The sequence below is a fragment of the Gorilla gorilla genome, chromosome 14, assembly GCF_029281585.2.
Source record: "Gorilla gorilla gorilla isolate KB3781 chromosome 14, NHGRI_mGorGor1-v2.1_pri, whole genome shotgun sequence".
NCBI lineage: Eukaryota > Metazoa > Chordata > Mammalia > Primates > Hominidae > Gorilla > Gorilla gorilla.
This window is the reverse complement of record NC_073238.2, coordinates 123721760-123749054: the sequence shown is the minus strand read 5'-3', so window position 1 is coordinate 123749054 and position 27295 is coordinate 123721760. Positions and strand designations below refer to the sequence as shown.

The 27295-nt window shown below is 37.5% G+C and overlaps 1 protein-coding gene across 1 annotated transcript in view; it reads right to left on the bottom strand.

Annotated features, from left to right (window-relative positions):
- The window catches only part of MYO16 (myosin XVI), a 583910-nt gene that overhangs the window by 195849 nt on the left and 360766 nt on the right, over positions 1 to 27295 (bottom strand). Inside the window, exons 21-22 of the mRNA XM_019039479.4 lie at positions 20789 to 20861; positions 4318 to 4470 (exon numbers count right to left, since the gene is read on the bottom strand). Of these exons, the coding sequence (XP_018895024.4) occupies positions 4318 to 4470; positions 20789 to 20861 (226 nt within the window). The remainder of the gene's footprint in view (positions 1 to 4317; positions 4471 to 20788; positions 20862 to 27295) is intronic.

Below are 27295 nucleotides of genomic sequence, written 5' to 3'. Positions count from 1 at the left end.
AGGCACTATTCACAATACAAAGACTTGGAACCAACCCAAATGTCCATCAATGATAGACTGGATTAAGAAAATGTGGCACATATACACCATGGAATACTATGCAGCCATAAAAAAGGATGAGTTCATGTCCTTTGTAGTGACATGGATGAATCTGGAAACCATCACTCTGAGCAAACTATCGCAAGGACAGAAAACCAAACACCGCATATTCTCACTCATAGGTGGGAACTCAACAATGAGAACACATGGACACAGGAAGGGGAACATCACACACCGGGGCGTGTGGTGGGGTGGGGGGGGGTGGAGGAAGGGTAGCATTAGGAGAAATACCTAATGTAAATGATGAGTTGATGGGTGCAGCAAACCAACACGGCACATGTATACATATGTAACAAACCTGCATGTTGTGCACACGTACCCTAGAACTTAAAGTATAAAAAACAAAAACAAAAACAAAAAGAACAAGGTGGCGAAATCCTACTCAACAGGAAGGAGAAGTGACTGTGATATTCCAATTTTTAGACCTAGAAGAAAGTTTGAAGCTATGACTTATAAAACTTAAATTAGAAGTCTGACAGTTTATAACTACTGAACAATAAAACTAAAATCATACATATATATATATATATATAAAACAATAATTTGAAATAAATCTCATCTGAGAGCAAAGGCTGCTTAAATCACTTCCCAACCTCTAATCTTCCATCCCCCACATATGGAATACCTTCTGACCACATGGTTTAGACTAGAGGGCCCCAACCTTTTTGACAAGATGGAACGGTTTTGTGGAAGACAATTTTTCCATGGACCAGGGGTGGGGGGATGGTTTCAGGATGATTCAAGTGCATTACATTTATTGTGCCCTTTATTTCTGTGATTATTACATTGTAATATATAATGAAACAATGATACAATCACCATAATGTAGACTCAGGCATTCGATTCTCATAAGGAGTGTGCAGCTAGATCCCTCTCATAGGTTCCTGCTCCTATGAGAACCTAATGCTGCCACTGATTTGACAGGAGCTGGAGCTCAGGCGGTGAGATGCCAGTGACGGGGAGTGGCTGTCAATACAGATAAAGCTTTGCTCCCTCACCTGCTCCTCACCCCCTGCTGTGCAGCCTTTTTCCTCACAGGCCATGGACCAGTACTGGTCTGTGCCCCAGGGGTTGGGGACCCCTGGTTTAGACGACTATTGAATAACTTCTTCCCTAGTGCTGTTTATCTTTTCTTTCTATTATGTCCCCTAGGAAAGTTTAGTTTTTGTTGACATTTCAAATCTACCTTTCAAAATAAGGTAATTTATGAAACTTCTTCACATTAATCCCTAATATATCTTAATCGTTCTCACTGTGCTTTTAAATGTGTAGATACTCTAAGAATAATTCTTCTCAGGAAGTAAAGAGACATATATTGACCCCTATTGTGAATTCAGTTTGTATTTTGACCTGAGGTTACCAAACCATACCACTACAGGCAACTCAAAATGTTATTTATTTGGCTAACAAAGGCCATTTCTTTGTGTCTTAAATATTTTAATTGTTTTAGGCCTTTCAGAGTCTCCTGCTCCTATTAAAGAAAATCCAGGCCAGGCACGGTGGCTCACACCTGTAATCCCAGCACTTTGGGAGGTGAGGCAGGTGGATTACAAGGTCAGGAGATCCAGACCATCCTGGCCAACATGGTGAAACCCTGTCTCTACTAAAACTACAAAAATTAACCAGGTGTGGTGGCACGCACCTGTAGTTCCAGCTACTCAGGTGGCTGAGGCAGGAGAATCGCTTGAACCCAGGAGGCAGAGGCTGCAGTGAGCCGAGATCGCGCCACTGCATTCCAAACTGGGTGACAGAGCGAGACTCTGTCTCAAACAAACAAACAAACAAACAACAACAAAAAAAAGCAAAAAGAAAAATAAAATCCAAAGCCTGCAATTGCCTGAGAGCTGTAATGGTGAGATCACTCCCTTGCCAGCCAAAGGGAATGAAAGCTAATAATGCCAGCCATGGGACACGCACACCCTTGGTGGGGCTCACACAGCAGAGCGTGCTTCTTGAAGATACTCAGCAATAATGACAGCCACCTTCTTTGAGAAGCCAAATAACCTCCCTGGGAAGGAAAGAAAGAGAAGAAGACCTAATGCGGAGGAGAATGGCATGAGGAAGGAAGTAGGAATACCTGCAAAAGCAAGCTCACCCACCTCAGCAAGTTACCTGAGGCCAGCAATGTCTGGTGAGACTGCTGTTGCCACACAAAAGTGTTTTTAGATAAAGGAATTTGAAGAAGAAAGCCCCTTACTGGGAGTGCTGGCTCAACAGGAAGTTCCATAGAGTACACTGCAAGAAGCTCAGAGTGGCCGGGGGCCCCCATGAGGAGTCCTCTGAAGAGGCTGGAGGTGAAGAAATATATATATATATATAATATTATATGTAATATAGATAATAGAGAGCAGCCCTAGAAGAAAACGGTCTATGTGAGAAGCTTGCCAAGGACTGGTTCCATCTGTGATGTTTTCAAAATCAAACAATTCTTTATTTCAACTAATAGCAAGCTACTGAAGAGTAAGTAAAGTGTTGATATTACAATATTATCCATCATTGCTTCATCTATTGATCTGTGAGCATCAGGTCACCATACTTCTGTAAATGCTGTTACAGATTCACATACAAACATACACAAGACACACAGCAGAAGGACAAATGAGCCATTGCAAGGTTGTCTGCAAGTCTGTTTCTGTTTCAAGGGCAGTGACAGACCTCTTCTCTGGGGTGAAAATATTCACTTGTTTGGTAAAGCTGTCAATGGATATTGCAGTAACTCAAAGACAGGGCCCCAAATCAGTATAAAGGAGATAGACATTCAGAGAGCTAACTGATTCTGCTCCAAAAATCAAGATGATATTCTCCATGGATAAGGTGATTGATTACTAGCAACATTTTTTAAGCATTATTATTTGTATTGTCTTCAAATTAAAAACAAAATCTTGTGTGTTATGTTTTCTGGATGTCTGAAATAAAGCAATAAAAGAATGGGGCAATTAACCTTTTAGACTTTGAAAAGTTGTGGAAGTGCCTAAAGACAAAAATAGAACCTGGGGAAATAAGCCATAAGAAAGGGATTAATGACCTCCAATTCCTTTAGCAGTAACGGCTTAGAAGAGATTGCATGGCTCTACTCCATGTGAAAGGCTGTCATAGTTTCACCTTCATCAAATACTACACAGTGCAACAAAATGTACTAGACCCTTCGAGTATTTGGTAAAAATCTGGATCAACCCCTCCCCTCAGGGCCAGGGACAAATAGGTAATCCTTGAAATATAAATATGGCCCATGCAAGTTTTTATTCTGATGACCCCTGGTTAGCAGTGGAAGAGAACATGGCAAGCTAGAGAGAAGGTGCTAGATGCCTGAGGCTTCCCGTATACAATTAAGTATACAGTCCTGCTGGTTTGAAGACATTTTTAAACCTTAAATAATTATAGGCTATGTATGTCACTACGAGGGCTTTCTGGAGGAAGAGGGCTGTAATTTTAGAAAAAGAAGAATGCTGACAAGTTAGAAGCAAGAACAAGAATGTGTTAATCAGAAAAATTCATAAAATAATTTAGAAATCTATCTTTATGGAAAGAGAGTAAAGAATGACATATTCTCCAAATAGCTGAATTGTGTCTGTTTTCAACAATGTCCATGTATCTTGGAGATATTGTGAGTAAATCCATATAATGTTTTCTTATATTAGTACATCGCAATTGCTGTTTATGTGATAGATTTTGGCTTATATGATAGAGATACAGAGTCAAATTGTTTTTCATTGTGAAGTAGATAAACTAAAACTATAACCACCTGCAGATGCTGTGAGACTATTAATTTAACTGACATAATATATGTGTTTATATGTTTTTCCTGCCAATTTTTCCAAATTTAAATCTTAGAAACTTTGAAGATAAATTAACAAAAAAGATTCCATTGAACTTGTTTTATGGTATGATTAATCTTAGGTATTATTTTATAAAAAGTCTGTTTTTTTACAATAGGCACTTATAGTTGCCAAAAGGAGAGTTTTAGTGATGTTGAATAAACAGTGTTGAATATTTCTATATCAAAATGATATTTTCTTGTCCTTTTAATGAATTGGTGATCCTTCAAATGCCCTTTCATAAAAAGATAACTTGTGCACCTCAATAGATTTTGAAAAATTATTACAGAATCTCACATATAAAGATATCTCAAAAATAAGGCCTCCTGAAAGAAAATTCTTTGTCTCCCGTATATTTAAATCCATATATCCTGTTAAGTATCTAATTATATTATATGAATACCTGGAAAAAAAAGTCCAAAACTCCATTCTGGTTACCAGGAGAATATGCTGTTTCCATGGTAACTCCCTCTTGTACACATTCCACTTGCTCGTGGAGAAAAAGCACTTCATTGATGTAGTGGTGCATCTTCTCATTGGTCATGTTGACACAAAGCTGTTGTGGAGAAAACAAGAAAACATTTCACAAGATAGTATGGTAGTGCATACACAAGATAGTACGGTAGTGCATACACAAGATAGTACAGTAGTGCATACACAAGATAGTACAGTAGTGCATACACAAGATAGTACAGTAGTGCATACACAAGATAGATAGTACAGTAGTGCATACACAAGATAGTACAGTAGTGCATACCCAAGATAGTACAGTAGTGCATATTCAGTTGTTCAATGACACCGTTTCAGATTGGGAAAGTATTGACTCAGGGAGTTTCCAACCAATTAGTCTACCAAAATAAAGCATGACAACGTTGCCTGAGAAGTCAGAGTTTCAACTGAAGTCCAGGAATGGACTTGCACATATTTCACAGATCAAGTATATCTGGTACCATATCATCTAACTATTCAAAGTATGCTAAAAACAACGAAAAGTATGATTCCAATATTACAAACGTTGAGTCTCAAATATATTTGAGCATTTAAAGTATTTCCAAAAGGAAAATATATTTGAGCTCTCATCAGGAAATGAAGATAAAGCTGGGTTTACCATGAGATCCCAGAGAAAAGAGAAGCATTTCATGAGGGCCTCATTTCTGATTGCGTATTAGTGATGGGCAAGAATGAATGTGGGGGTTCTTTCAGAAACAGTAATCAACAGTCAAATCATTATATTGAAGAAATTATTTTCTTTATCAGAAAATTTTCCACATTCCTCCAACTGTCAACTTTTCTCTTTCCACAAGACATTCCCATCAGGAAACAAATATGTTATTTCTTAATCTTAAAAAAAAACCTTTATTTATCTTAAAGTATTTTAAAAACTAAACCATAACTCAAATCTAACCAGCGCAAAATCCGACTTCCCCTCTAGGCTACTCTTCTACTTCTCTGCTTCCTTTCATGTCAACACACACACACACACACACACGGCTGATTTCTACTTATTATCTCAAATTCTTATCTTTCCATTCCCTCTTGAAACCACTCTAATAAAACTTTTGACACCATGGCGCCATCAAACTTGCTTTTGTAGAAGTCATCAGCAATGTGCACATTTCTTTTTTTTTCTTTTTTTTTGAGACGGAGTCTCGCTCTGTTGCCCAGGCTGGAGTGCAGTGGCGCCATCTCGGCTCACTGCAAGCTCTGCCTCCTGGGTTCACACCATTCTCCTGCCTCAGCCTCCCGAGTAGCTGGGACTACAGGCGCCCGCCACCTCGCCCAGCTAATTTTTTGTATTTTTAGTAGAGATGGGGTTTCACCATGTTAGACAGGTTGGTCTCGATCTCCTGACCTCGTGATCCACCTGCCTCGGCCGCCCAAAGTGCTGGGATTCCAGGCGTGAGCCACCGCGCCCGGCTAGCAGTGTGCACATTTCTAAAATCCAATGTTCAACTCTCACATTTGTTTCTCTTGACCCATCCCCACCCCAGCGTTATTTGACTGAGTCGGTTTCTCTTCTTCCATGGAGCACTTTCTCACCTCTCCTCCAGGACACCACACTCTCTTGGCTTTCTAGCTCACTGGCTGCTTCCTCCCTATCTCCTTTCCCGACTCTTCGTGGACTCCCGGCCCGCTCATATTGGAGTGTCCAGGGGCTCTGCCTGTGGACCTTGTCTCTTCTCTGCCTATACCCACTTCTTTTGTGAGCTCACTCAGTCTTACAGACCCTTATGTTCCCTCATCTGCACCCTAAACCACTATGTTACACTAGACAAAACTTAAAGCCGGTTAGAAATATTTACTGCTCAGTAACTAAAAATAATTACAGATCAATATTTATATAGCTGGAAACAATTGATAAAACATTTCAAAGAAAATTAGATCTCATCTGCAAGGGGAATAATATCTAAGATAATATTTAATGAGAAATATCCTGTATTAATATAAAGAAATGCGAAAGCTTTTGTTAAAAAATAACAAAATATTAGCCAGGTGCAGTGGCTTACACCTGTAATTCCAGCACTTTGGGAGGCTGAGGTGGGTGGATCACCTGAGGTCAGGAGTTTGAGACCAGTCTGACCAACATGGTGAAACCCCGTCTCTACTAAAAATACAAAAATTATCCTGGTGTGGTGGTGGGTGCCTGTAGTCCTAGCTACTCAGGAGGCTGAGACAGGAGAATCGCTTGAACCCGGGAGGCGAAGGTTGCAGTGAGCTGAGATCACGCCACTGCACTCCAGCCTGGGTGACAGAGCAAGACTCTGTCTCAAATAAATAAATAAAATAAATAAGAAAGACTGGAAAGAAGAGCCCAGAAAAGAAAGAACTTCCTGGGTTCCTCTTTTCCACATATCCCAAATCTTCTCCAAGTCTGATGTCATCACAACACCTGGGAAGTAGGAGCTCCTTCTAGATGTTCTGGTCCTGCTAATGGGCATTCATGTCCTCCTTCTAGCCCATATAAGGACAGCTTCCAATGAGCAAGACAAATTACCTTCTCAAGTGACCAGCACCAGGTCACTCCATATTCTCCCAAAGGAAGCTCCCACTTACCCTTAAGGGTGTGGCTAGTAATGAATTGAGAATTACATGCACCTAGATGGAAAAGGACATTTTCTCAAAAATCCAGTTACTTGGGAGAATGGAAATTTATGACATTGTAGGGCATGAAGAAGTCTCAGGGGGAAATTTCTTCAGAGAAGAAACAAACATATGAAAGAGCAGAACACTGGTGTGAACACAGAAGGGAGTGTGGCGTGGGACTGGGTGGACTTGCTGTAAAGTTCTAGTCTTCTTGCCAGGGTTAGAATGTTGTGCATAGGTGTAGCTAGCTCAAACATCTTCAGAAACGGGGTGATTAGAGCATGAGAGGGTGGCAGGCAAGGGGGTCCTTGACTGAAGCAGAGGTAGGAGAGCTCAAAGTGCAGAGGTTCTTACAACCTGATGGAGTTATTTTAATGATGAATGCACATGGTCTTTATTATTATTAATATGACGGGTGGAGAATAACAGTATAGTAGACATATACCAAACAAAATATTAAAGTAATAACCATATTAAAATAAGATCTGAATATCACATATTGACATTCAAATAGTAACAAAAATAATTCTTAGATTCAGGTCAAAAAATGGTGCTCCATGACTACCACCCTTCCCAGTGGGTTTTCTCACCTCTCTGCCTTCATGGTAAAAGATGGTTTCTTAAATTCAGTGATAAATTAATTTCTGTAGATAGAAGAAGTTTCCCTAAAACATTCTATTACAACATGAAATCTAAATTAAAAATTAAAGAAGAACTTGCCATGTTGTGGTTGTCATAGAAGTCATTTTAAACCTAAAGAACTTGAGAGGATTTGTATAAACCAGGAGACTCTCCTGGTATCATCTTCTTCCCCCAGCATTCCCTCTGTGGTTACCGGATTTTCTTCCTTGTACATTATTTGCACAGTAAGTAACTAGAACTTTTCCTCTCTGTCTTCTGACAACTAGATTTCAAGAGAAATGCACAAAGCTGGAAGTTCTTTACCTTTTAAACCTTTAAGTGTTTCTTAGGTAAACTCACACTGCTGTGATCATTTCTCTTAATTAAAACAGTCGCTTCGGATGAGAACATACCATATAAAACATTTAATTTTAAAGGCGTTGTTGTTAAGGCAAATACGATTTGAATATGGACACAGACCAACAAATTCTGCACATTATAGCTGGCAGAGGGAGGAGTGGCATTCAGTATCTAAATATCATATGAAAAATATTTTCTTTCTTGTAACTGATACAGTCTAGCACATTTATCCTCTTGAATTATTCCATCAAAACCAAGTGATGCCAGGCAATCCAGATCTTCATGATCAGTTTCTATGTTTATCTTATCCTACAGGGCATAAATCTCCAGTAATGGTTTTGGAAAGAAAAACCACTTTCCATGCAACTATGTAGCATCTGTCCACAATTGCATCCCTACTATTCAAGCAGTACATCTACTTGTCACTTTCATTTCAATCATAAATAAAAAATAAAAATTGTTAAAAAGAAATAAAAACTGTTTAAACTATTTCACTTTGCTTTAGAAATAATATTTTGATGCATTCCTTTAATAATTTGTTAAACTCCAATAATAAGGTAATTTTGTTATAAAGGAATAATAAATGCTATACAATTATTAAAATTTGGGGTGAAATATTTACTGAAAATGTACAGAAATTAATGACTTCTCTTATGGAATGAAACCACTGGAAAATATCCTCTTTGACTATATGATATATACAATTGTAACTTCTCAAGTTTTTTATTATTAAAAATACATTGAATCATTTAAAAATTAACACAAATAGGTCATTTACCGCAACAATTTGACTTAAAACTGTTTATGGATAATGTGGTTAAGTGGAATACATTTTAGGGAACAAATTGCTGAGAAACAATGTTGAATCCATGAAATAAGGTAATGTCTATTACTGTGCGAAATGATAAGAAGTTCGATAAACAGGATTCCAAATTTTAAAAACTCAGTGGCTGATTATTTACAAGACATACCCACATTATATGACATTTTCTTTTCCTCTCCTTTTGAGCTTCTCTAATTCAAAATACTTAGATGGACATTGACGACTCTAACATATTTAATACAATTCTTTTGTTATTTTGCATTCAGAATAGGTTGCAGCTCTGTAGGTACAAAAACTGCTTTCGATCACAATCTGATTGCATCCTCCTGGCCTTGACTGCCGTACAGAACACAACCTCTGTCTTGTTTTGACAGACCTGAGGCTTCTCATAATAGAAAACAGATACTGTAATTGTTTTTTTCTTATTAATATTTTACTGAATTGAATATTGGCTTCACTGAATTGATCCCCTGGTTTAATCAAAGCAGTGAAACCAAGTATGAAGGTACATGAAACCGTGGCAAACACAAGGACGGGAAGAAGCCAGGTCTCAGCTTTCTTCCTTTTTTCCACAAACGTCTAAAGCAATCTACCAAACTTTGGATAACAGAAATGGATGTGGCCTGTGTCTCTGGATAGAGCAACCCAATTTATTCCTCTCTTGGTCAATCAAAATGATTGATAAAACCTACAGCGTCTCTGCTGGACTTCTAGCATTATTAAGCTGCAGCGTCAGCGGCGAGTTCTTTTTGTGGCATAGGGTGATCTTTGCAATACACCTGAACCTTTTATTGAACATCATGTTCTTTGTGTTCTGGGGGAAAAAATCTTAGTAAATTATTAAAATCCCATAGAGAAATTTCCAGCTTCATGTGTAAAACCAAGTAGCCTGTGGACTGATTTCCAATTTGTACCTTTTATTATGAAGGTGCCTTCTGGAACTAAATCTATATTTGTGTTTCCAACAGTGGAGAGTGATGTGGAGTGGTAGTGAGTCACTGGAAACATATGTAGTTTAAAGTAGAATTTTTTTTTTCAAAATAATTTTGGTGTAATGTGTCCATTAAAATGTTTTACTTAAAGTTTGCCTTTATTCTAAACTGTTCAAAGCACTCATTGTTTGAACCAAAGTTAAAATATAGAAGTACTGTGGCATGAAATTCAAAACCACTAGAACATGTAGCTAAGGTTAACAATAGGAACATATCATTCAATATCGGATACCTCATTGAAACTTTAAAAAAATGTACCCCACAAACCAAATGGTTTTGCCAAAGTCGTGGACAGAACCTTATTCTTGATTTATTTTCACTAAACTCTGTATGTGTATGTGAATGTGCATATGTGGGCGTGTGTTCAACACAATCAGAGAAAGATAGAGTGAAGATTTTTACGGGCAAATTAGTTCGTATACCTAGAAGCATAAATCTGCATCAATCATTGGCATCATTGGCTTCAATGGAAAACAACCATTACTTTTTCAAATCTACCTACTGTAGAGTTGTTTTGGGGTTCAATTAGATCTCCGGGTATTCCTCAGAGTAGACGTGAATGTGGGTGAAAGGTGAGTATTCATAAATGCTCATGAATAATTATCAAGTAACTGCTTAGATAGTATTTGCTCTTCTCTAATTAAAATACAGCTTTGTACATGAAGTGCCACTGCTAAGTGGTTTACTAATAAAAATTATGCACCCCTGGAACACACTCTTTAGGAATGGAACCTTATTGCTTATCCAGATGGCTCATCATTTGTATTAATGACAAACAATTTCTTGAGTAAATTTCCACCAACTGCTCTCCCTTTACTTTTATTACTCAGTGAAACATATCTGAAACAAAAATATAATAGAGCATGGCATACACATCACAGAATTAAAGTAGGAGATTAATTAAAGCTGACTCCAGCTGAAGGCAGAGCCCCGGGCAGTGACTCTCAAGCCTATCTGCACATTGGAATTAATTGAGGAGTTTTTTAAGAAAGGCTAATGTCTGGGCCTGACCCCAAACCAATTAAATTGGAGTGGGGTGCAGGCATTGAAATATTTAAAAAGCTTTCCAGGTGATTCTAATGGGTAGACATGGTTGAACACACTGAGATAGATCACAGAACTGAGAATGCACTATGCATTAACTAATTTGCTTATTAGTTAATATATATGTGTATATATAAGATATTAATGTGTGTGTGTTCACATGAGACAGAGAGAGAGAGAAGGAATAGTGTTAGATTTTAGATATTGAGCATTGCTGAAATATGTACAGCAGAACACTAATTGTGTGAGACTTTAATAGCTGTTGTCTAAAAACCCTACGTAAGCAGAAGCCCATTGGGGAAATATGGAGTTAAGTTAATAGGCTTCTCTGCAGGACTTCTTTGGGACTTGAATACTTCAAGCATACTATAAACTTCAACTATTTGAAGATTACCTCGGGGCTCACCAGACTGCTCCAAGTGGTTCTCCGACAAATCAGTTATCCCTGATTTCCATATATTGCCTATGAAACGGCAGGTACAGGAGGTTGGTGAGGGGATAGCATCTCTCTTGTTTACTTCAGTTTTAAAAGTCTAGTTTATTTTGTCTTCTCAGAATCTATAATTGTAGGGGCCTTTCTTTCCTACCATTCTTGTTTGGGAAAGGTCATGTTTACTCTTTTGCTAGCATCATGACTGACTCTTACCTTGATAGAGGATACTACCTCTGCCAACAAGCTAATCTTATTTTAAAAATAGAGGACTTGGGGCCGGGCGCGGTGGCTCACGCCTGTAATCCCAGCACTTTGGGAGGCCGAGGCGGGCGGATCACGAGGTCAGGAGATCGAGACCATCCTGGCTAACACAGTGAAACCCCGTCTCTACTAAAAAATACAAAAAATTAGCCGGGCGTGGTGGCGGGCGCCTGTAGTCCCAGCTACGCGGGAGGCTGAGGCAGGAGAATGGTGTGAACCCGGGAGGTGGAGCTTGCAGTGAGCCGAGATCGCGCCACTGCACTCCAGCCTGGGCGACAGAGCGAGACTCCGTCTCAAAAAAAAAAAAAAAAAAAAAATAGAGGACTTGGGTGCTTGGTAGCCACAGCAGAGAAGGGTTGCTTTCCTTACCAGAGCCCCACATTGGGACCCGCAGTCAGCACCCAGGAAGTGGACTGGGCACACATTCACCACTACCCACAGCTACCACCTGGCCCAGGCTGCCGTATTTGTTTTTGTTTGTATTTCTTTTTTCACCCTTCTATTTCCCTTTCCCCTTCTCTTCCTTTTTTTTTAAAATTTTTTATTCTGTTACTATTTCTTAAAGGAATCAATCATCTTTCCTTCTCTGGCTTCCTTAGATATTTTAAAATTAAAGTATATATAACAAATTTTAAGCAAATATAAATTTCAGCTACTTCACATGTATAAAGACATTGTTTTACACAAATGAAAAACACTTTCTCTTTTTACAACTTTTATTTTATTCTGTTACTCAGAACAAAAAAATCTAGTATTTTGATGGGTTTAATTCATGACTATATTCTCCTTTAATGTAAATAATTACTACTTTGGGATTTGAAGAATTGGCCTTCAAAAAGGAGTCTATCGACTACAAACTAACTGGCTAAATTTATTGACAAATCTTATATAATAATATGCTAAGATTAGGATTGAAAATCACAAATTAAAAAAATTATTTTTAGATATTGTATGATACCTTGTACATAAAATATATCCCTCAATTTAAATAGAAGCCATGCCCAAGAGTTAGAAACATAACCTCTGGTTAAAATGCTCTTATTTTAGAGCTTCGGTCACTCTATCAAATTGTTCAATATTTTTCAAAAAAAATATTGTTTTCTTGTTTAGTAATAAACTTCTAATCAATATGCTTTCTTTTTTCATATAAAATTATTCATATAGTCCAAAACCAATGATTAATGTATAATTTCTACTAAAATAATAAGCCTTTTTCAAATAGTTGTAATGATTCAGAATGAAATGCAAAGTTTAGAGGTTCTGACAAACTGACAGCATGGCCTGTGCTGGAGCAGCTCCTGGGGCCTCACACATCTGCCTCTGAATTCCCACTGGGCCTCATAAAACTTGTGGGGATTTTAACTCTTAAGTTTCTGAAAGAGCTGTTGTAAGAGTTAAAAATTATATAGAAAAATAATCTGACTAATAGTAGGAGCTCAAGAAATTGTAGCCATTATCAATTATTAGCAGAAAACTACATGAAAGCATTTTCCTAGTTTACATATCTGGGATTGGAGCTTTATAGCTGGACAGCCGCAATGATTAATTTAAGCCTTTTCCTGGTCATTAAAATTACTCAATTCACTCTTCTCTAAAGTAATCTGATAGATGGTTTCAAATGCATTAATTCTCCTTACTAAGCTTTGTAACATTTCCTTTTAATCATCCTGGTACTCTACAATGAAAAAGATACACCTCCATTATGAAACTTATTTATATTAAACGGATTTGGTCATAAATTCCACTGTGGAAAAAACAATGGCACATAAAATTTATGAAGAGTTTATTGTTTCTAAACATAATAGAATAAATAATATTGAGTCCTAAGAGAAATACAAACAAAAGGGGCATCAAGTGAAGTTTAGAAAATATATGCTAATAAAATTTTAAGTTTAGCTTTCTAAGAACCTTTGGAACTGAAAATAGCTCGTTATTAAACCTGAATTCAGACCCTGGTTTTGTGTGAACTTCTATGAGCTACTTAAATTATTTAAGCTCAGAGGTGATATTACTTAACTTGCAGAGATTTTGAGGGAAAAGTCATTAAATGTATAGTTTATATGCTCAAAATTCTTAATTATGTTGCCACTCCCCATTTTATTTCCCCAAAACAGGTTTTTGAAGACTGTTATTTAAAGAAGACCAATAACCATGCTATCTATAAACACAGAATCCAATATGATTGTAAGAGGTATATTATACTAGCATCTCATTATCTAATGATTCTATTTGTTTTTCTGTAGAAACCTGAATAGCATTATGCTAGAGTTCTGACACGTAGCGAAAATAAATGCATTTCCTTTTTCAAATTTTTAAAAATATCCGATCGACAGCTGGTAAGTCCCTGAAATGATTTTGGAAAGTTCAACACCATTGTGAAAAGGAGATACACAGGGTAGAAGATGCTTTAAGATAGAGGTAGATATTTAACACATGTATGATTTTGAAATCTATGTGTGAAACAACTGAAAATAATATTTTATCATATTTGCGTATCAATTGATCAGCAGACAAATCAATATTGGTATCTAATAGCTATCACATGATACAGTGTGAGTGAAATTACATGGATCCTGTCCCATACTTAGACTAATATAGCAACCATTCCCCATTTAAACATCCCCAGTCCTTTCTTTTCCCATGATGTCCAATTAAAACTGGTCCTTCATCATCAAGAGGTAGACTCAATTTACCCACCTCTCTGAACCTGGGCATGCTTGTGATTGCTCCAACCTACAGAGGAAGTAATACTATGTGACCTCTGAAGCTAGGTTATCAAAAAAAGCATCCAGCTTCCGCATGTGTTTCTCCTTTGGGGAAGCCACTCTAGAAAAATCATCCAACAAACTGCGAGAAAGCCCCAACTAGCATGTACATAGAAGCCATAGGGAGAGACCAACATGGAGAGACCAACGTGGAGAGACTCATGCAAAGAGGAACTGAGGTCCCCAGCCAACAGCCAGTGTCACCCTCTAGATTCGCGATTGATGGAAGCTTCACATGGCATTGGCCTCCAACACTCCAGTTATCTAGCTAAGGCCCCAGATATGATGGACCAGAGACAATCTGTCTCCGTATGCCCTGTTCAAATACTTGACCCAAAGAATTGGTGAGCATGATAAATGTTTATGTGTGTCATTAAGTTTTCAGGTAATTCATTATATAATCATAAATGCTGGAACACTAAAAAATATGTAGGACTGGAAAAGAGAAGAATTGGTGCAGAAGTGGGAACGTATTATCTGGCCAGAGAAAATCTAATTTATAAAAAAGGAATTTTCCCTTTCAACATTTGTACCTTACCTGCCATACCATAATGTCTATGTAAACTTTAGTGCCTAGAACAGGGTCTGGAACTTGGGGCATATACAATATATGTTTATTGAATGAATGAATCCTAGATTACTGATGCAACTAAGCCAGAAAAATGAATCCTACTAGGTACTGCTACCATGCACTTACAAAGCACAGAGTATAGCAGTCTCAATTTTCTCATCTGTGAAATGTGATAATGCATGTGAAGAGTATGTGGAAAAAGTCCAATTAAAAGAAGTTAATTTACTATTCCATTTTTCTTCCTATCATCTCTAGCATCATGATTTCACAATGAAGGGCGTTAAAATATTTCTTGAGGTTGAGACTGCCAAATTATATCATATCATTTCATAAAACTTTAGAAGTCAAAGTATCTCAATTTTTCCAAACTCTGAGCACATAGCCCAAGCCCAGGTCATCTGAAGTGTCCAGTAAATTTCAGTTGTTAGAAAACAGTCTGTAAGCAGGGAAATGATTTGAATTCTTGACAAGTCTGATGAAATCGATTTAGAGAAAGCCTGGCTTGAAGATAAATTATGTATCACAATTCTTTTTTCTTCTTTTTTGAGATGGATTTTCACTCTTGTTGCCCAGGCTGGAGTGCGGTGGTGCGATCTCCGCTCACTGCAACCTCCGCCTTCTGGTTTCAAGCGATTCTCCTGCCTCAGCCTCCCGAGTAGCTGAGAATAGAGGCACCCACCACCACGCTGGCTAATTTTTGTATTTTTAGTAGAGATGGGGTTTCACTATGTTGGCTAGGCTGGTCTTGAACTCCTGACTTCAAGTGATCCGACCGCCTTGACCTCCCAATGTGCTGGGATTACAGGTGTGAGCCACTGGGCCCGGCCTATGTATCACAATTCTATCTTCTGCAAAGGGAGCTTTTATTTTGAACAAATGTGTTCTGTCTCCAATTCTTCAATTCTCTAAGTTCTTCCAGCATTTTTCCCTTCCCTTCCCTTCCCTTCCCTTCCCTTCCCTTCGTTCCCTTCCCTTCCCTCCCCTCCCCTTCTCTTGCCTTTCCTTTCCTTTCCTTCCTCCCTCTCTCCCTCCCTCCCTCCCTCTCTCTCTCTCTCTCTTTCTTTCTTTCGTTCTGCATGGTCTTGTTCTGTCACCCAGATGGGAGTGCAGTAGCGCAATCCCATCTCACTGCAGCCTCAACCTCCCAGGTTTAAACGATATTCATGTCTCATTCTCCTGAGTGGCTGGGACTACAGGCATGTGCAACCATGTGTGGGTAATTTTTGTATTTTTAGTGGAGACAGGGTTTCACCATGTTGGGCAGGCTGGTCTCAAACCCCTGGCCTCAAGTGATCCACCTGCCTTGGCTTTCCAAAGTGCTGGGATTACAGACAGGAGCCACTGCACCTGTCATTCCAGCATATTGTTAATATGTAATTTTACTAGACATCATGGCTTTAAGAGATTCACTACATGCCTTTGCATGTATGTGTTTAGTGGGAGAATGTAGGGAAATTATTTGTAGATTAAATGATTTGTTTCCATGACTTTGCTCATTGGTGCAGATCTGCAGACCTCTGTAATAACATGTTTAGAGAGAAAAAATTCTGTCATTTATTATAGTAACACTTATATAATCTTAAATTTTTCTCATTGATTAAAAATGGCACATGATGAACTATTTTAAACATATTCAATCACGAAGGGAATAATGTAATAACCTCCATCAGCCACCAACTAACTTCAACAATCATCAGTAAGTACCAACCTATGGCCACTTCTGCTTTTTCCATTTCCTTATTGTCCTCAAAGGTGGACTCATTTGAAGCAATTTGCAGATGGTATGTCCTTAAACAGGTAAATACTTTAGTATAATTCTCTGAGATACAAGAACTTAGAGAAACACATTTTTTAGTATCTTTATCACACATAATCCAATAAATAATAATTTTTAAAAATTTCATCAACTGTCCAGATTTCACATTACTTTAATTGTAACTTTTATACATAATTCAGCACATTAGGGCCCAAGAATGCCCACACATTCAGCTGTTGTACATGTCTTTAGATAGGTTTTAATCTACAGGTGCCCTCCTTTCACAATTTTTCTCTGCATTTTATATGTTGAAGAAGTCAGTTGTTTGTCCTGTACAGTTTTCCACACGCTGAAAAGTACCACTGGAAGTACCAAATTACTGCTGAGCTATGTCAACTATATTTTTTACACTAGTATTGTACTTATTATAAGAAATAATTTTGCTATTGTGGATAGTGCCGCAATAAACATACATGTGCATGTGTCTTTATAGCAGCATGATTTATAATCCTTTGGGTATATATCCAGTAATGGGATTGCTGGGTCAAACGGTATTTCTAGTTCAAGATCCCTGAGGAATCGCCACACTGACTTCCACAATGGTTGGACTAGTTTACAGTCCCACCAACAGTGTAAAAGTGTTCCTATTTCTCCACATCCTCTCCAGCACCTGTTGCTTCCTGACTTTTTAATGATCGCCATTCTAACTGGTGTGAGATGCACTATTCACAATAGCAAAGACTTGGAACCAACCCAAATGTCCATCAATGATAGACTGGATTAAGAAAATGTGGTACATATACACCATGGAATACTATGCAGCCATAAAAAATGATGAGTTCATGTCCTTTGTAGGGACATGGATGAAGCTGGAAACCATCATTCTCAGCAAACCATCGCAAGGACAAAAAACCAAACACCGCACGTTCTCACTTATAGGTGGGAATTGAACAATGAGTACACATGGACACAGGAAGGGGAACATCACACACCAGGGCCTGTTGTGGGGTGGGGAGAGGGGGGAGGGATAGCATTTGGAGATATACCTAATGTTAAATGGCGAGTTGATGGGGGCAGCACACCAACATGGCACATGTATACGTATGTAACTAACCTGCATGTTGTGCACATGTACCCTAAAAATTAAAGTATAATAATAAAAAAAAAATACTTTTGAATAGAAATGATTAGTTAATTCTGCTATGGTCTGAATGTGTTCCTCCACAATTTGCCAAAGTGATGGGATTAGAAGGTGGGGCCTTTGGGAGGCGACTTAGGTCATAATGGCGCCACCATCCCGAGTGAGATTAGTGCCCTTAATAAAGGAAGCCCCAGAGAGCTGCCTTGATCCTCCCTCATGAGCGGATGTGGCAAGAAGGCAGCATCTATGAAGCAGAGAGCCCTCACCAGACACCAAGTCCACTGCCATCTTGATCTTACATTTCCTGGCCTCCAGAACTGGGAGCAATAAATTTCTGCTGTTCGTCAATTACCTCCTCTAAGGTATTTTGTTCTAGCTGCCTAACTGACTAAGATAAAGTCAGAGAAAATGCGATTAGAATTTCCTATTAGCTGTAGTATCTCATCTTTTAGATGAGAATCCATTTAATCTTTTGGAGCTACTGGAGGAGACTGAGGTTGGAGATGCTGAAGTTTTGGAGTGTTTCTTAACATCTCCTCAAATGTGTCCCTACTCTAAACAATTGTCAAGCTTCCTGTGGAGGAACAATTGTCATTTATTCCTGAACAAGAAGAACCACTATGAAATCCACTATGAAGACTTTTTTCTTACGAGTTTATTCTTCTTTAAACTTCAATTGAAAACATGTTCGTTGAACTTTTATTATATACAAAGCACAGACACAATTTCAACTCTGCAGGAGTTGACATTCGAGTGAAGAACTGATGGATGGGTCAATAAGCTCAAAACAGAATAAAAAACATATTATAAAAGCACTAACATTCTTCTAGGTTTGATTCTGAATACAGCATTGATTTGTTAAGCATTTTGTTGCAAGTTTGTAGTGGAATAAAGGACAAAAAGTCCAGCTTCTGTTAGCAACACAGAAATCTAAAATGTATCGCTCAAACCAATGGTCTTAAAAAAATTACATGCAAATTTGCACATGTCAAAAGATGAGATTTGTACTTATCATAAGATGAGATTTGCACTCATCACAATGGAAATAATTTTATTCCTCTAAATGACTCCTAGTTGCTTTTGTACACAATAGCAAAGCAAACCTGTTAAAAATTATATATATGTGTGTGTGTGTGTGTGTGTGTGTGTGTAGTTCAAATTTTTTTCAAAATTTAAGTCCCAGAATTGTTCTTGAGATTTTTACCCATAAATGCCTAAAGCTAGCTTTTGGCATTTAATAGAGACTGGCTCTTCAGATGTGAAAAAAATGCCATTACTATTATACAGAAATCTCAGGCTGTAAATGTATTCCAAAATAAATCATAAAAATATTTAGCAAAAGAAGGACTAATAAGGGATTTACATAATTATTGTAAAATAAATATGTTTCAGTAAGAAAATAACTTAAAAGTTTTGCACGTATTCATCATTAGGACACTCTATTGATAATTATGTCTGGGTGTGGAGTTGCAGCTTGTGAGGCAAGTCCCCTAGCAGACGTTAGAGGACATCATTCCATCTGTAATTTCTACATGTCGCTTACCAGGAGATGGATAAACCAGTGACTCTCATTGCAGACATGAAAGCTTGCCTGTTTTCTAAGATAATAACATAAGGAATCTCTACTGATGCCAGACAGCTTCAAACCCTTGAGCTGAGAGATGCACCTTCTTAAGCACCCTGCAGACCCACATATATTGTCATATATTCTATTGGTCACACTTAACTGCTTTCTTCCTTATGTTCATCATTACTTTTCTCACAGTAAGCAATAAAAATAAACACATGAAGTATCTCCTTTTCTATTAATCCACAGAAAACTATGAAAGGAGAAGAGATCTATTGCCTCTATAGTTCTAGTTCAAACTAGACATTTTGTGAAGTTTTGTAAGGAACGTGGTTCGTGCTGACTCACCCTGGATTAGGTAAGTCAGTGTAATTAACATCTAAACACAGGATGATGCAGAGCTTTTCTAAAAATAAAACTGGCCAATTTTTAAGTTATTAAAGTGTTCCCATTTGCAACAGTAATGGGTAGGTATCCATCATTTCTTAATCATATACAGTATGAGAGTAACTGACACGAGAACCTGTTTAATTATGTTTAATCTCAGAACTCTGTAAGTCTATTAACCTGATTTTACAAACAAGAAAACCAAAGTTCACTATAGAGTCTTCATCTTGGCCGAGAAATCGACGCTAGTAAAAGTCACAGACTTGCGTCTCAAACACATTCTATTTAATTGTTTATCCTACCACACTACCCGCCTTAAGAAAATAAAGCTAAACAAATTACGTAATTATGAAAATTCCTCCCAAATGCTATGGAGTTTTAATTCTTCCCGTACTATAATGTAGCTTGGTTTTCTATTTTTTCATGTTTACCTTCCTACAGGTTGACTTTTCCCCTCTGTTTGATAAGGAGAGTTGTATTTCTACTGTCTTTATTAACATTTAGTTTTTAGGTATACTTAATAAAACTATTCATGCAGTGCTATTAAGATGACTACATAATTTAATACTTTTAAAATGCCCCAAATTATAGATGGATTAAAAACAACCCATGCCTCTCTAATGTATTTTTATGATTTTCCAATAGTCCTATGTATGAATGTCATATGGAGATGAATCTACAAATAACAGCATGTAGCATAATAGAGCATTTTCATTCTGATGTTTAGCCAAGGTTTTTGAAAGCCTTTGCCTTATTTCAAATATTCATGTTCTCCCTTCTCTCTGACCTAGTTGAAATAGCATTTCCATTAGCACAACTCTGGTCTTCATCTTGCATTGTCTTTTAAAACAAGTGATTCTGCTTTCAATGTGTTACTATGCCAGTTGTTTACAAGACCACATAAAATGGTTAATATATTGATAAACCAGAGATATTAATTTTAAAACATGAGAGTACTTATTTTAATTCCATATTTGTAAGTAGTTACACTGTCTTTACAGAATTAAAAAAAGAACTTAGTTTCAAAAGCCATTCAAGTTCACACAGTTTTAAAAGAAAGACTACTTACTTGTTCAAATTCATTCTTTTGAAACTCTTCAAAACCAAAAATGTCCAATATTCCAATATCCAATGTCTGCGTGCTGAAACAAAACAATACACCAGGATAAATGGGCATCCTTAAAACTCCTTCATGACCCTCTGCTCATTCTTCAGGTCAGAAGAATCCAGCCACTTAGCACATTGCTGCCAATTTGGACTAAAAATGTGAAATAATTATTTTAGAGTCTCATTAAAAAAAACTCTGAAAGTTAGCCCTCCCCAAAACTGTTATTTTAATGCTTTGATTCAAACACATGCACATTTATAAAAACACATCGTCTTGTAAATCTGTTTAAGTTCCTTATAGATGCTGGATATTAGACCTTTGTCCAATGCATAGTTTGCAAAAATTTTCTCCCATTCAGTAGGTTGTCTATTTACTCTGTTGATAGTGTCTTTTAATAATCTGTACAACAAACTCCCATGATGCAAGTTTACCTATGTAACAAACCTGTATATGCACCCTTAAACTTAAAAATTTTAAAAAACAAGAATTTGAGGCCAAAAAAACCAAAAACCAAATTGATTTTAAATTAAAAATGTAACACTATGTGGGTGATTTAATATTTGCTTCTCTGAAATAGTTCTTGTGGCCATCTCCTTAGGCTGGACTTCTTTTCCCTTAAGGAACTGAGCCTACACGCCAAGTGGTCCTCACTAGCTATACTTGTGTCTTCTCATGCTATGCAAGCAGTAAGTCAGAATTTTCTCATCACACCCAAGTGCGATGTGAGGTAAAACACAATTAAGTCACATGCATGTTCTTTGATGGATCAAATTTAGTCACTTTAAAAGTTCTTCCAGAAGTAATTCTTATAAAAGAAGAATGAAAAAAGCAGAACTTTTGAAGGATAATTTAAAGAAATCAATCTTTTTATTCAATGTGAACTATCACTCTTGGAAATAGAACTTACTACAGTTACAGATGATAAAAATCTCAAATGTCTGAGCCCACTTGGTAAGCAAGGAAAGATGTAAGACAGGCCCAAGTCAATGACAGCCACTCTAGCAATGGTGATCAGGTGAAGAGGGTTACATGGAAGGCAGGGAAGGGTAGCATGGGGACGTTGGCATGAACTTGCTTCTTGCAAGGAAGCCCAGAGATAATTCTGGAATTTCTGGGAGGGCACGTACCCCACCTCTTCCACATCATTGACATATAGTATGAATGGGACAACTGCTGTTGTAATTTTCTGCCAATGGGTACGCTATGGGTACACTGTTCTGTTATTATTATAGTTCTTATAGGATCAATATCCATTATTTGGTTGTTAAATTGTTATTTCCTTGCTTTTTCCAAACTGCAGAACAAAACTGGCAACCACCTCAGTCTTTGCACTGTATTTTCTTTTTCACGTACAGCACATAATTATAATCCATGAGGGTCTATAATACATCGCTTCAATGACCACTTTTTCTCTAAAAATGTAGTCATAATTCTGTAATATCCTGTCTGTAATATTTTTTGTTATATATGGTAGAATACAAGCTTCATAAGTAGGAGGGAGAGAATTTTTTAAAAGCCTTCATACAAATTTCACGGTAAAGAATATAATACAGTGAGAGAAAAAAAGAAATCAATCATTCAATATATTTTCCTAATTGACTTAGTTTATAAGAAGAAAGAATAAAAATAGCTTTATAACTCATAGTGTGTCCAAATAAACTCTACATGGATTAAATGTTAGAACAAGAAATTAAAATGGTATAAGAAAACAAATGCAATTTTTTTTTCTGATTTCAGTTTTGGGAAAACTCAAAATAAGTGTTTTAAACTATTGAACACTTTTTCAACTATTAAACTCCTTTGCAGGATAAGTAATATAAATAAAACTGTTTCTGTTATAGGTAAGTGTTATGTAAAAATGTATTGTGTCATTCGTTTTGATCACTATTTTTAAATCTGCTGATATGTCTCTCCAGTTTTCTGTTCACCATCCAGCATCCATGCATCCTCCTCTCCATCCTGCCCTCCTTATGATATGCACAAAGAGATGTCTGGAATGATGTTCATTCAGTGCTAACAATGATGCTGAGGCTTAGCGTGATTTTTTGTTTGTTTTGGTCGTGTGTGTGTGTGTGTGTGTGTGTATTGTCTGTGTGATGAGCTGCATCATTTTTCTTAAAGCAGTTTGGTGATAAAGTTTGTCAGACTTTGGAGATGTTCAGCCTTGGGGTAGGTTTAAATACTTTTGGGTTGGTTAACTTTAGACAAGTTACTTAAATATTTTGAACTGGAGTTTCATCATGTATACAAATAGGAGACCAAGTAAAATTTGTCCACCTAGATCATTGCTAGAATTAGAGGTGATGCAAAGTTCTAAAACAAATAGCTGTTATATAGTGTTTCCAAAAAGTTGCCTCTTTTTTTAAAAATAAGTTTTTTAAAAGTATCAATCTTATTAAAATTACAAAGAAATACAATTTGAAAAAAATTAGAATGAGAAAGATATTTTCCTATATACTTTTTCTGATAGTTTAAATCGGTAGAGCCTTCCTCAAAAACAATTTAGTTATAAAGCTTTGCAATATTCATATCATTTGAACCAGTACTTCCATATATAGGAACCTATTCCAAGAAGACTATGAGAAATGCTTTTAAAGACTTATCAACAAGGATGTTCATTGTTATCTTAATTACTATAACTACAAAAAGAAACATTTATTTATATCCCACACTGAAAACACAATTAATTAAATAGCATGAACCCTATGATAAATTAAGAAAGCAATATATAAATTCTGTATAAAGAATAACCCCAATTATATATCCAGAAGGCCTGGAAAGAAATAGAGTGAGCCTTGAAAGAGGCAATGGAGATATTGCTTTGTTTACTTCTTTTAACTATTCCCCATTTTCTAAGGTTTCTATATTGAAACATATATTTTTATAACCAGCAAATATTTCATTGATGTGTATATAAAGGTAATATGAAAACATAGGAAATGTTCATGAACAACATTAATCTCAAAACAAAAGCCAGAAACAAAATGTATACCTTTAGTATTCTTAAAGTATAATTTGAACTATGTTAAATAAACCTAAGACACAGGAAAAATAAAATCTGTGTTAACAGTACATGTAATAAGATGGTAGACCTGGAGGTGATTTCTTAATTTCTTAAGTGTTCTATACTAGTATTATAAGAATATTTATCTTTAACCTTATTTAAAAAATATATTTGGGCATTTTCTAATTTTGTAGAGAAAATTGACACCAATAACCTTAAGGGCAGAGAGGGGATACTAGAGCCCCATCATGGTAGGAGAAAAGTGTCTGGTTTTGCCAGTGATAAGAGATGCTGCCGATGCAGGGACAACTTCAGGAGTAAGGAGGAAAAGCAATGGGTCTCTCCCCTGAAGGCCGGGTGCTGGTCCCAAGCACAGGTGCCTCTCTGTGCACTGACATCAGGGTCCCCATGTCAGGCTCTCAGGTCCGATTACCCTCCTTGCTTCCCAGTTGACCTTGGCAGAAGAGACCCTATAACCATGGCATATTGTTTTGATAGAATTTAGGGAAAAGAGCAGCAGAGATCAGTGACACCATGTCACTTCATACCTACCTCCCTCCCTTACAAGGACGGCAAATTGCATCAACACACAGAGAAGAGATATTTGGCCACTGTGGCATGTGTGGGTAGGCAAAATCATTAAAGGATGGGTTCACATTGGGGAAAGTGAATTACTAATTAGTAATTTAGAGTGGCATACATTTGATTGGAAGGGTATTCCTCCTAAATGCTTTTTTTCACATTTTATAGATACTGAATCCAAACATATTTGGTTTAAAAAAAAGAGAAAATTCCATTGTCAGGAGAAAAACTAAATGCAAGTTTAAAGCATTTTAAGGACGACTTTTGCAATTACTGACAGGCATAACATGATCATTTAAAATAATTTATTTCATCATTTATGACTGAAATATGTGTCTGTTACTGCAATAGCAACCTTGGCAGTATAGTAATAAAAACTTTCAGCCAGCAAAACACCCATACTACATAGCAGTCCACCTGACTGTCATTCCCCTTATTGATATCTGACTCCTATTCCACAGGCATTTAACATTCAATTTCTGACAAGTGGTAGCAGAGAGGTCATGTGATCCAGCCAAGACTCAATCCTATAGGCAAAATTAACATATGAATTAGATGATCTGTTTCAGTTCAAATTCTGCCTTAGAATTCTCCTGAGAGCTTTCCTGATAGTTAACAAAACTGTCAGCTTGCATTGACATATTAGTAAAATGCAACACCCTTTACATCAGACAAAATATTAAACGCCAAGACATCAGTCTGGTTTTCATTTTACCTTTTATGTAGATAGGTAGAGAGTGGAGAAAGGACTGAATTAAAGAGAATGTCTATCTTAGAACATGGGTAAACTCACTTCATCTGAGCAGAACAATCTGATGGTATGTACAAGGCAGCTTTTGTCCTCAATTATCCTCAGGCAAGGAGATTCCCTAGAGAGTTCTCCAAGTAGTCAGTTTAGGAAGTAGCTTAACCCTGCTTGGCACAAAAACCCTTAGACTGAGTTACACCAGTAGGACCCCAGATGGGGCAAGAATTAAATATAAACACATTCCAGACGTGAGCAATCTTGTCCAGACTTACTGCCCTTGGGATCAGCTGCACGTACATAGAGGCTAGTGCCAGAAAGTCCCGGGAGATGCCGAGCTATGCTATGGCATTCACCAACTGCCCTGTCAATATGCTGATTTATTCATTTACAAAAAGTTCTGCTTTCCTTAATTGGCATGATGCCTCGCTGTGGAGGTGAACCCTGCTTAAATCTTACCTTATTTCAACCTCTCAGGGTGTTTTTTAGTCTATGAGAGAAACTTGGGGGGAAGAAGTGGGACTCTAGGATTGCATACTTTTGGGGGTTTTTCTCTTTTATTCTTTGAAGAAAGTACTTGAGACTTCTCACTTTCTGCAACCATGCCAGAAATTATGGAAAGCCTTTGCAATTCTGACAGTTGCACTAGAGGCTGGGAGTAACCAGAGAGGCCGTCCGGCCTTCTCTATTCTGTATGGTATTGTACAAACTAGCATCTTCCTAGATGCAGTCATTCCCTGCACCTTTCCCCACAGAAATATATGTTAGGAAGTACAGAACTGCGGATCCCTTGCGAGGAACATTGCAGTTATTTAGACTTAGAGAAAATCCAGGATGCAGGTCAACACTGGAGTCCCGTGCACAAAGCACTGTTAGGAGCATTTAAAAATGCCTCTCCTCATTTAATCCTAGGGAATACTGAGATACAGAATGGTGAAGTAAGCTGCCCCCAAACACAGATGAGTGTTAGATGGACCAAGCATTTGAACTTGGCCATCTAGCTGTAGGGCCTGTGTCTGTAAGTTCTATGAAGCTCTGCAGAAAACTATTTCCAGTTGGTGGTCTTACACCCGAGTCTAATTCTGTTCTCCTTAGAAACCAAAAAGGGCACTGTCTGCATTTGAGATAAGAAAGTGAGCAGTTCATCAATAACTGTAGTAGTGAGAAGAGTATACATAATAACAGATCAATTATATCCTTCATATTAGTGAAAGCCACACTCACACTTTAAAAGCCTGAATACTATCTTTTTTTTTTTTTTTTTTTTTTGAGACAGAGTTTCGCTCTTGTTGCCCAGGCTGGAGTGCAATAGCACCATCTCGGCTCACCATAACCTCCGTCTCCCGGGTTCAAGTGATTTTCCTGCCTCAGCCTCCTGAGTAGCTGGGATTAAAAGCATGTGCCACCATACACAGCTAATTTTGTATTTTTAGTAGAGACAGAGTTTCTCCATGTTGGCCAGGCTGGTCTCAAACTCCTGACCTCAGGTGATCCATCCACCTCAGCCTCCCAAAGTGCTGGGATTACAGCCATGAGCCACCATGCCCAGACTGCATCTTAGTCTTTATGGAGATTACATGTATAAAAATATACTGAACTTTACACATAACGTGCACTGTAGCTATGTTCTACCTTGATATGGTTTGGCTGTGTTCCCACCCAAATCTCATCTTGAATTGTAGCTCCCATTATCCCCATGTGTCATGGGAAGGACCCCTTGGGAGGTAATTGAATCATGGGGACAGATTTTTCTCACGATAATCTCACGATAGTGAATAAGTCTCACGAGATCTGATGGTTTTATAAAAGGTGGTTCCTTTCGCACATGCTGTCTTGCCTGCTGTCATGTAAGATGTGCCTCTGCTCCTCCTTCGCCTTCTGCCATGATTGTGAGGCCTCCCCAGCCATGTGGAACTGTGAGTCCATTAAACCTCTTTTTCTTTATAAATTACCCAGTCTCGGGTATGCCTTTATCAGCAGCGTGAAAACAGACTAATACATAGTCAATAAAACAGTAAAAAACAAACAAACAAAATGTACGCTCACTTGGATCACAACTATGCACTATGATAGATTATTAGATAAATATTTGTTAAGTGAGAAGCACTTAAATGCAGATTCATTTTGGCAATGCCAA